This window comes from Rhea pennata, chromosome 1, assembly GCF_028389875.1.
Source record: "Rhea pennata isolate bPtePen1 chromosome 1, bPtePen1.pri, whole genome shotgun sequence".
Lineage (NCBI taxonomy): Eukaryota > Metazoa > Chordata > Aves > Rheiformes > Rheidae > Rhea > Rhea pennata.
In genome coordinates this window covers 16,624,216-16,635,885 of record NC_084663.1, presented here as the reverse complement: position 1 = coordinate 16,635,885, position 11,670 = coordinate 16,624,216, and the positions used below count along the sequence as shown (strand labels likewise).

Sequence of the window (11,670 nt, the reverse complement as noted above, 5' to 3'; positions counted from 1 at the left end):
ACCACCTAAGATAAGGATATGGAATTGCTGATTAAGCTGGCTTTCCACCTATTTGTTTGGGGATTTTTCTTGCCAGCATAGATTTGCAAACTAGAAGAGTCTACAGGCCAGAATATGATTCCAGATCTTCAAAATCCCTTCTAAAATATTTTTTAAAATATTTACATGCAGTAAAATCTATAAACAGCCTTCTGTCTGTTTGCCAGTGAAAACTGTAATGTCCTTTGGGCTCCAAACAGGTCCTGTCCTATCCAATGGTTAATTCACTAAACTCCTGCTAATCCAAATTATTGTTTACATTTTAAAAAGCATAACAGTTCCAAACATTACCTCCATCTGAAGTGAGCGATAAGACTCAGGACATTTTCTTCCACGCTATTTTGAATGCACAGTAATTTATGGTAATACACATTAACTTAATGAAAATTTTATTTGAAGAATAGTGAATTACAAATACAACATAGGAGAAGAGCAGTCATCAGGCACATAAGCAACATTTTAATGACTAGGTGCTTTTTTACTTCAGAAAGATCAACATCTGAGGACCAAGGATGCTAAATTATGTCAGAGTTTTCTAACCATTCTAGTAAATTGCAATGTTGAGCTCCTGAGTAAGTGGTGCAGAAAGCCATAAAGTGAGTTTCTGTGGAAAAAAATGAAAAATACAAAATTAAAGAACAATTTTAATTTAAATTAGAGAAGACCAGCTCAAAACAGAAAACAATAAGGAAAAGTTGAGTTTAACCTTTCAAAATTCCCTTACTTTCATCCCATAAGCAAGACACAGGCTTGATGGCAGGATGTATCTATATTCTACTGCAGTATCCAGTTCAGCATTGCTTTTAGAAATTCAGTAACAGCTTAAAATTAATTAATAACATGAATTAAATATGAAATTGTAAATACAATATCTTTCTTGTTATGTCTCTGCTCAGTGTTAAATTTGATGTATTTCATGCTACCTAAATAATTTCAATTTCCAGTACTTTATCTTTACGTTTCAGAATTAATAGTGCCTTAAAACGCATGGTAGTTCACAGCTCTTAGCTATTTCAACGCCCTCCCACAAATTCATGTTACTGTCTCTCTAACAGTCTGTGCTTAGGTCGCATTCTCAATGTGTGCAGTATTCCCCTCTTTCCTCAGAAACCTCAGTAGTGGCTCTCAACCACTGCTGGACAAGGAGGAACTCTACTTCTTGAATGACTCCAGGGTGCCTGATTCACCTTTTTCTCAAGCATAGGACCAGATCCAGACAAAAATAAAAATCCGCAGATGCTGCCTCAAGCAATTGCCCGAGATTCCTAAGCACGAGGTGAGCCAGCCAGTGGGACATTCTTGCAATGCCTCCAACCAGGAGGTGAGAAGCCCCGGGGCAGGCTTCTCCAGGCTGCGCTGCTGCTCCCAGCACCGATGGGGAAATTTGCTGCCCATCCCAGCAGCTGATATATGTGGAAGAAAAAGCAGAACCTGCCTATGGCCAGGTCATTTTGATTTCAGTGCAAGCCTCATCAAAAGAAGTGCTCCACCAGCATCCCTGCCATTGCAATAGTGCCCGTAGCTCTTAGGGTTCAATATTGCCATACAAAAAAGTATAAGCAGGCCTAATAACAGGAAGAGTCTGTGATACCATAAATGTCAGGTCAGGGTAGCACTACATGAATCAGCGAGAGAGGCAGGGCTTATTACGAAGCAAACTGCTTCTATTTATACACAATAAGTATGGCTCAATTATGCACCTAAGCACTGCTTTTAGAAAATTTTTCTTTCTGTAAGGTAAGAGCCATGTAGTAGAAGCTACTTTCTGCTATGTCCCTTCAAACAATACAGTCTTTGTGCTTGTTAAACTATTATACAGTATATAATCTCATTAAGCCTGTAAGAAAGTGGCAAATCTGCCGTTTAGATTTTGTTATTTTCTTAATTACATGGGTTGTAAGTTTTCAAGCTCTAAACCCAAGCTGCTAATATTTTTTTAATTGAGAGTATAACATGAGAGCATTATAGGCAATGGCATTACAACATCTGCATAGGGATGGTGGGAGAGGTTTGATTGGATCTCTTAGAATTGAGAGAGAAATGTATTTAGCTGGTTTAGGTTCCTGTCTGATTTAAATGATGTAATTTTTGTGTGATTTTGGGCCTTTCCTACTACAGCAGCTTGGTGGCTTTTCCCTGTTATCCGAAGTAGTTCTAAGTCCCGGAGATTATCTTTTGTTCTTAAATCAAATTTGAAATGATATGTTTGTGAAAAGCTTTTTACTCTTTCTTAATCATCTTTTTATATTATTCTCTGTTAGTATGCAGCTATCTTCTGGATTTCTGTAATTGGTGCCTTCAAGCACATCTCAGTGGAGCGTTTTCTTTTCCCTGACACATTTATGTTGCTTTCAGCTTGCTTAGAGGCAGTTTGGCTGTTAAGCATTTTCTTCCCTTGAGGCAAAACTGATTACACTTATATGTGACATTGGCTCTGAAAGCGAGTGTTTTATGATTCTCCAAGGTAGAAATTCATTCTCAGCAATTTGCTTCTTTTACAAATTTCTTCAATAAAATGAATGTTAGAACCAAATGCATGTAATGGGGATCACGCTTTGGTTACCAATCAACTTCAATCATTAAGCCAAGTAAGTAGACTAGCACAAGACATGATGCCTGTTGCTTGTTGCCTCAGCTATCTACCTTTGTTTCAAAGATGAACTATTGGCATCTTTTTTTCCTCCGTGTTAATATTGGGAGTGCACCAGATGCAGACCGGTGCTAAGATCTGAGCGCCACAGACACTTCAGCTTGTTGCCTGGTGGTAGATAAGGGGCAAGAGGAACTAGCCAAACACTTCAGTCTGAACAGAGCAAACACAGTGCCTGGTGTCAGGCTGTGCCGACCAAGTGCAAGGCTGCTGGGTAGACATCCTCCAAGAGCCCTCAGCAGGTGGTTTCCTCCACCGTTATCATACAGTCCCCTTTTCCTCTCCTAAATGAATGACCTGCCTCCAATTACTCTTTCCCCATTGGCTATTCTCCCCATAAGTTTACACACTTAACTGGTGATTTTGGTTATTTGCTTCGTTAGCAACCCCAGTAAGCTATCTTTTGAGGACTTTGCCCTAGGGTCGTTGCCAACACTTGCCTCTTGCTGTCTGTAATGCCCAGTAGTTTCTCCTCTTGTTTCTCTATTTTAGCCTTGGGTTGAGGTTGGCCGCTCCTCCCCTCCCTTGCCTGCAGTGCACCGGGGTTTCTCATGTTTTTATCCTGGTGGTTTGGCCTCAGGCCAGGGCTGGCTGTCCGCATGCACACCTGATCACTACCCATTAGCTGTAGTCTTTACGGTCATTTCTTAGTCTAAGGGAGAATCTCTTTTCTGTTTGCTTGCTTCTCTAGACGCTTATCTGGGACATTCAGGTTGGACAAATGGTTTCCCACTTTAAGACACTAAAACTGTAACTCTTGTATCTCTTTTGTAATATTTCATTAAGAAAGATATGCATACAGTAAAGCATCACCTTCCTTTCCCCTGAAGATATGGAAGTACTCACTAAAACTAGCTACCCTAGATCCGTTCTTGCACACTAATATATTGAACTGTAATAAAGTATCTCCATTAATTTTTCTCTTTAGCTGCTAAATAACTTTGACAGGTTTTCTCATTTTATCAGAGTGATAATAATGCCAAAAACAGCTAATATTTCTTGCAGTTTGTGGAGATACATCTTTTTACATTATTTTGTTAGTTAAAAAACTTGTATGAGTGTCTGACACCAAATGAGAGTGCATATATGTTATTACAAAGATTAAACTTTCTTGTAACACGAATCCTGTAGCTCTTGCTGTTGCAATTTTTTTCCCTAAAACTCAGACTCCGCCGTACAAAGAATTGATGCTGATTATACCTGGAAACATAAAGGATGCGGATGAGAAACTGCTACTGTTGCTCGTTGACTGTCCTCACTCCCCTAAGATTTCTCCTAATTCCCCGGTGCGGCTCTTACCCCGTTTGTCTGATAAGAGAAAGCGCTTCCACGGACGGCCCTTCCGTTCAGAGCAACAGCGCGAGGTCGCAGTTTCAGACCAAGGATGGTAACTGTGTTGTATTTCAGAGAGTCGGCCCCTCGGTAGCCATTTTTAACTATTTCTGTCTTCAGGTTTCCCTGAAAAAAGGCATAGAGAAAATATTAGGATCACGGTAACTCTTTGGAGGTGGCTTACTGCATACGATTACTGTTGCGGTGTCGTTTTTGTTAACTAGTACTTAGAATGGCTGCTAATTAAAGCCTTAGAAAATAAAGGGAAAATAATAACTGACACATTAATTTTCACGTTAAGAAAGACTTTGCACATTGGAAAAGGAAGGAAATGCAATAGCACTTACAGTATTTATTTGGAATCTGCTTGGACATGTTTTTCTACTTCTAATCAATGCAAATTTGTTTCTTATAGCCTTTTTTAGGATACAGTGGCATCTGCAATGCCAAAATTTAAATACAGAGATTCAGTTAGTTAGCCTAAGGCAGATTTTAATTAACATCTGCAACTAATGGCTTTAAAACATTAATGTCTTCCACAAACATAAGTTGCTAGATATTTGCCCCTATTTTAAGTACCACATCTCCGCAGCTCCTGGTAGAAATCTGTTATAAATATCTCAGTGTTAAAGAAACAGGACGTTCACAGAACTTTGTTACACCTCTCATTTACTGTATATCCTGTATTTAGGGATGCACCAAGGGGACACACAAAGTCATTAAACAAATTCATATGTGTCGCCAGAGACAGTAATTCTCTACAAGCAATGAAGAGGAATCACTGCATTTGTTATGTGATCGAAGTTATTAAGGAAAGAAAGATGAATTACACTGCTCAGGAAATGATGAATTGCTACTCATTCATGACTTTTTAAAAATATACCAAGGAGAAACCCACAAAGGAACCTTTTGCATAAATTAGCTTATGTTATTTCAATGGTGCCTGGAAGGAAGGGGAGCATAAACTAGATCACAGTATTTGTAACCTAAGACTGTGCTTAGACTGCTTACTTCAGGCATCCCCAGGACTTCCTCCTGCATTTCTGAGCTGCAAAGTCATGAGTTTTCTGTCTTACCGTCTTGCTTTGGTCCTATGAACTTCACCTTTTTCTGATTGTTTTTTCTCTGAAAATTGGACCAGTTTCAAGAAGAGGAACTTGCTCTCAGGCTACTCAATTGCCTGGCGACTAGCATGTTGCTTCAGGAGCCTCCGTTTCTTTGGACAAAGGTGCTATTTGGTAACCCGTGGAGGCAAAAAACAAGCTTTCCCATCATCACTCCTTCAGTGTAGTCTGAACACACTAGGTACAGTCCGAGCATATCTAGTTTGTCTGCTGCTGCCGGGGATGGAGGCAGAGGCTGGGAGTCTCCCTGATCATTTCTGAAGTACAATTGATCTTATATATCAGGCTCACATATTTCTCTAGACCAGGGAAACTTAATGTATGGGTACCTGACTTAGATCTCCTAGCAGTTTTGTATGCCGAAATGAAAGCGTCAAAAAGATGTAAAAATATCCACTGCAGTGAGACAGCGCCTGCGAGTAGGCAGTTTGAATTGCTCTCTAAGACTTAAGTGCTTACACTATTCTTGAATTCTTCTCAGTGCTTCTTATTTTTTTTAAATTAAAATATAAATGAGAGGGTCTAACCCAGTAGTTGTCACCCACGGAAAACTCTATACTGGGTTCTGAGCAAATGCCACGATGTTAGACCTTATAGCTATCAGTGAATCTCTTAGGGACAAAAACTTGCATATTCTCCTAAAATTTGGTGTGATTAAATTATTCATCCCTAATTTTTAAGAATATAGAAATGTGCAACATACACAAAACTTTCATACATTTCTTATACCTCTACAGTTTGTTATTTGAGATTTTTTTCTTTATAAACACATAATAAAAAAGATTGACATTAGAGATTATTGGAATGCAGACAGGGACTTCAGTTATGGATTTCCAGGCAGAAATCAAATATGAGCAATGAGAAATATAAGTGTCAGTGAATCAGCAACCTAATTGTACAGATTGGAATTTAATATAAAATTGGTTATTGTTTTTCTGTAGTCTGTCTGCAATATATTACTATACACAGACTACGGAAAGCTGAAGCAATTTTTCTTCCTCTTTGCAGCTGAAGTATCTTTTCTTTTTTGGAAGGAAGGATTTTTTTTCTCAGTAAATCAAGAAGAAAAAATTTAAAAATGAAATTTAAAGTCTAGACATGCAGTATTACTTCCAGGAAAATATCCTACCAATATACAAAACTGCATAGTAACACCATCAGCTTATTATGACTTGCTGTCATTCCCAGAACACGTACATTCAAAGGGCAATATCGCAACAGGGATTAACATGATTTTATTCCTCAGAAGGTTTTCTATAGATACATTTGGGCTTTTAGGAATAGATAGAATGAAAAGTATGCCACAGTATATGTATTATATCTGAACATTTCCCACCAGATACCGGGACTGTAGGTGAAATATGACCTGTATAGATTGCTACAGTAGGTTAGGTATTTTTCCACTAATTCCCTCAGCTTACTAGCATATACTATGTAAGCATATATTAGATTTGTTTTTTGGTATTTTTCTCGACTGAAGTCTAGACTGTTGAGTCTGTGTATTCAGCTTTCCCAGGACACATCTGCATTTGCATCCGACTCCCTGGGTTACCAGCCATGGGAACAACCTCTGTGTTGCTGGACAAGCCAACGCAAGCTTGGCTTGGTAGGTAATTCTCAGGACTACAAAATACAAGCTTCATGTGACCAAAGTTAAAAAGTGGCTGGGATATCTGGAGATGGGAATGCAATCTTCTCCCAGCCAGCTGACTAAAAGTGCTCACAGGAAGAAGACAAGAAAGAAGTCTCTCGTTCCCAGAAGCTGGGACTCGGGAAAATAAAACCCCTCCGAGCTCAGGTAGTGGATTTTTCAGAGTCACTGCACACCAGGTCTGTTAATGAGGTACCACTATGATATCCAATAAAGCAAGTACAAAACTGCAGCCTCATAGTTTGATTATTTTATAGTTGTCTGTAGGTGAAAATATTAGTAGCGTACCAGTTTTAAAGGCTGACTGCTATGCTATAAGAAAATATCTTTTTAGATAAAAAGTTAGACATCAGCACCTTACAAGAACTGTACTAAAATACAGCTAGCTGGATGTATGTGCCTTGTATGTTGCTACTTACTTTGCTGAATGTATATTTAGCCAAGAAGTAGACTTCCTTTCCAATAGAATCTGTCAAAACATGGAACAAAGTGGACTGATATTAAAACAGGCAGCAAAACCCAGAAGCAGTTCCCACCAGTTTTAGCGAGTGGCTAATATCAGACTAAGATGACTTGTGGGTTATTTTAAAAATTCCTTTATTCTTAGGATGATCTCAGAGGAATATAAAACCAATCGCTTCCCTTTCTGCCTGACCAGCTGTCCCCAGTGTCACACCTTTCTCATACTGCAGCATCGACTTCAAGAGCACTGTGCTCATCTGCACAAAATTCAGCTTAAGGTCACTTCTGCCGCTATTTCTGGCCGGAGCCAGTGCCACTACACTGCTGCAAAGGTGGTCTGAAGGGAGACCTGTAGTCCTGTCCTTACCCTGCTTTATGGGGAGACCAGACTTACCAATCGAATCACCATCATCCCAGAAGAGCGACCCAGAAGCTTCTCCTTGATCATCCAGGGCAATAAGGAGCCCAAATGGGTTCAGACGGCTGTAACAAAACAGATTTAAGGTCACAAAAAAGGACAGAAAAATGCCAACTGTGCTCAGTAATGGCTCTTGAATATATTAGGAAAACTTTACCGTGCCTCATCCACATATGTGCAAAATTTCTCTCTCTGGAGTGTCTGTGGGGACAAGTTTCCCCTTCTTTGGTGACCCTACCCATGAATTACCAGGCTGCTTGGACACGGCTGGCCGCTGAGCCCGCGGTTTGCTCTGGTTGCTGCCTAGGGCTGCTCCCTCGCACCCCTGCTCCTCACGTTTCCTTCTCAGCATGCTTCAGACTTGAGGCCAGTATATCACCCATTTGTGTGCAGAAATAATTTTCCTTGAGAGTAATTTGAGCTTTTCCACCGTCCCCATGACACCTGATACATTCCTCCAACGGAAAGAAAGGCTTGAGTTTTCCCCTGGTATATATTTATTGCAAATGACAGACAGCTGGTCAGTGGGGCAGTCATAGGTGCACAAGGCTTTTCCTGACACGACTACAGAGTGTGCAGCTGGTGTCAGCTGTGCAAATGGTGGATTGGGTCATCTCCAGGGTGAATCCTCCTAAAGCAAAAGGGCAGGTAGTGGGTAAAAATATTGTGCTCATTTCCTGGGACGGCAGCTGTGAGCTGCAGGTAGTGTCTCTTCTGCACTTTCCTTTGATTGCCTTTTGGCTGTCCATGGGTCTGACCCACATCGCTGTTATATAGTGACGGACATGGATAATTAAATTACCTCTTAGTTGTGGTTGAGGCTGGCACCTGTTTTGGCAGAATGTAGCCTCCACGCAGGAACAGAGGGATCTTGCTCAGTGGGGCATCAACAGTAACGTAGTTCTTGAGCCAGGAAGCTGGCACTTTATTACCCTACCACAAAAATTAATACAGATTTAAAAAAATGCAAATCCAGTCATTATAAATTCTCATGAATTACTGAAAAGGAGACTAAGGGGTATATTTTCATTTCAATTACACCAGCAAAAAATCCAAATAAAAAAGTGGATTTCAGGAGTGTTATTCCAGTTCCTTTTTTAACATGCAAAAGAATCTAGCCCCTGCAGTTATGCATATGCATGAAGATAGAGCCATCACGAATGAAAGACAGCAAATCATCTTGAAAATGGTATCATTATTCAGTACACTGTGAAAAAAAACCTCATCAAGACACTAAGCAAAAAGCAAGAGAAACTTTTGCTTCCTCTCTTATGCATATGGAAACTGTCACATTTCAGTTTTGAGGTAAGTGATTCAGAATCATTTGGGAATAAAAACTGTAGATTTTCTTTTCTTTAAAAGGACAATTCTTCTCCTTTGAAAAGTTATTAACGCATTCAATGAGTGAAAATCTTATCTAGGTAGAGAACTGGCATAAATTCTAAGCATCATTCATATCTGGCTTAACCTCTCAAAACTAGGAGGAGGTAAGACTTAACGTACTTTGCAGATATCAGAAAGGCTTTGTTCCCACCCTTTGTAAAGGGCGGTCATAACTTCTGGTAAATGCACAGCCTTGCTTTTCGATAAGCACCGTGCGTATGCTAAGCATGTGCCAAATGCCGGGAGCTGCACTTTGCTAACACTAGGGGCCAGCCCCATAAGCAGGAGATGGCGATCCCTGCTACACCTTCCTCTGGCATGGATCTACTAAAGCCATGGGAGCTACACGGAGCCTCCTGCACTGGTTGGGAAAGGTGCCCGGAGCTGCTCTTGCCCATGCCCAGGCCAGCAGTGCGGGGAGCTGAGGGGCGACCACGGGAAGGGGAGAAGAAGGAGATGCTGAACCCTGCAGGACCATGGCCTTGCAAAAGGAGAAAAGGTAAAGGGTAGCTTGAACCCCCTGAGAGAACATTAGACAACTGTTGAAATTTTCCCTATGAGAAATACCCAAGCAACTCTTTAAAGCTTAGTGGCAGTTTGTGCTGCTACCATTTCTGTCCACACCTCCCCTCAGCGAGCGCTGCCCCAGCATGATGTTCCTGCATTCGGATTTCCAAAAGGTCTCAGGATCAGCCAAACTTCTGCTGAAGTCAACACTGCTTTTACCCTACAGATTTCAGCAGAGCATAGTCAGGTCAAAACTGAGCACTCTTGGAAACCCAGCACTGGAGACGGTGTTTGGAAGGTCAGAATTTGTAGTCCTTGATTCTAGAAGAGGCTGGTTTTTTTTTCCACCAAGCAGACCCTTCTGCATGTCTTGGAGCCTTTTCTTGGGAGAAGTCTCATCTGGCTCTGTAAAATTGCCTTCCATAGTTGCTCTAGTTGCTCTGACAAACGATGCATATGCAAAACTGCATGCACAAAATTGTTTGCAGTACCTCATCAGGAGTTCGCATCACGTTTCTGTCTCGGCTTGTGTGCAGGGCAGTGTATCAGTATGGTAATTTAAGCATGCAAGAAGGGTGAAAAAAAGAAAGCAAGCTTGACCATTTTCATAATTTTCTAGGCTGCTCTTGAAAATTCTGCATACTCTGTCTTGAGAGCTTTATGTGCCAAAAATAGAAAATAAAATGCTATTGAAAGCTGGGTAATTTACTCTCTCAGCTAGCCTGGTGTACACTTTTTTGATCTAGATTTCTTAAACACAGATGCTGAAGTGAAAGTAATGCTGAACACTACTCAAAGTTATTTTGCTGGAATTGTCACATTTACAATTATGCAAAAATGCAAGAAACTGAATTTTGATAATACATACTGTGTAGTAGTCAAACCATGGTGCTTCAGGGAAATACACATCCACAGATCTTGCTCCCTGTAATGGTTATAAAATGATTAAAGTCTGCTTTCTTTTTACATTTCTGAAATTATATTAGCTTTATTATATTTGTGCATGGATAGATGTATGTTCAATATTCTAACAATATCAAATCTTGGATATTAAGGCTGAGTTATTATCATGGCAATAGACTAGTGCTGGCTAATCTATAATGCTAAACAGATGACCGTATCATATTTGTGTGTGTTTATGGGTTTTTTTTAACTGCAGTTCCATGCAGTTAAATGAGTCAATGTTAGATTGACTAGACTGCGTACTAGATTATTTCAGCCTAGTACGTAGCCCCGAGCCTTGCAAACGTAACTGTCTTAGGTGCGCTCCTCTGTCATCTGAGCAATCCCACTGTCGACAGCAGAACCTCAAGGCAGGACTTCACATCAGATAACGGAGTGGGCTAAAACAGCAGTGGGAGACACCAAGTCTCAGATCCCCTTGCGCAGTTCCTACTGCAGAAACAGGTGGAGAGTAATGTTTGGCTGGGAGGGTACAAAGATATTTGCCTTCTTTGCAACAATGTAAAGTGCTACTGAAAACAAATAATACATTGCTAATGGCACGCTTACTCTTTTGTTTTGCAGCGTGCAGTTTATCATATGGTTGTAGAGACAAAATCACACTAAAGGCACTTTGAATTAACTACTGTGAAAGAAATTTGAATCTAAATATGTTTACATTTTTGTCCCCTTGAGTTGCTTACTCTAACATACAGATTAAATTAGATTCCCAACATAGATGTCTGCTCCTTCACAGAGTTTTGGGTTACTCTCAGGGAACAGATGGAGTTTGAAAACTAGAGGTAGAGGAGATGAGCTGGGCGTTTTCCCATTTTGCTATCTCCAGCAGAGAGCTGCGGCTTTTCTTAGGGAAAGAGATTCCCACTGGTGAAGCAAAAAGTGATTTCCCATTTGTAACATTAAACTGTGTTAAGATATTTCTGACAAGCCTGAATGACTTTAAATAAATTAAAAGAACATCTAAACGACCACAGTAATTGCAATTTCTGTTATTTACAAAGTAATCTGCAAAACAGGTTAAATGCTATATTTGTGTATACTGGCCCACTATTTCCACAGAAACATCCAAAACCATGACATTACTGTGAAGATACACTTAGGTGAGCTTTCAAGACTGCATCATATACAAAATAGGCCACAT

At 40.2% G+C, this 11,670-nt stretch overlaps 1 protein-coding gene across 1 annotated transcript in view; it reads right to left on the bottom strand.

The window, feature by feature from the left end:
* Nucleotides 1-583: 583 nt before the first annotated feature.
* Nucleotides 584-11,670, bottom strand: part of LOC134144215 (lysosomal alpha-glucosidase-like) — a 29,647-nt gene continuing 18,560 nt past the window's right edge. The window contains exons 8-12 of the mRNA XM_062582989.1: nt 8,479-8,609; nt 7,653-7,741; nt 7,216-7,265; nt 3,989-4,147; nt 584-643 (exon numbers count right to left, since the gene is read on the bottom strand). Of these exons, the coding sequence (XP_062438973.1) occupies nt 584-643; nt 3,989-4,147; nt 7,216-7,265; nt 7,653-7,741; nt 8,479-8,609 (489 nt within the window). The remainder of the gene's footprint in view (nt 644-3,988; nt 4,148-7,215; nt 7,266-7,652; nt 7,742-8,478; nt 8,610-11,670) is intronic.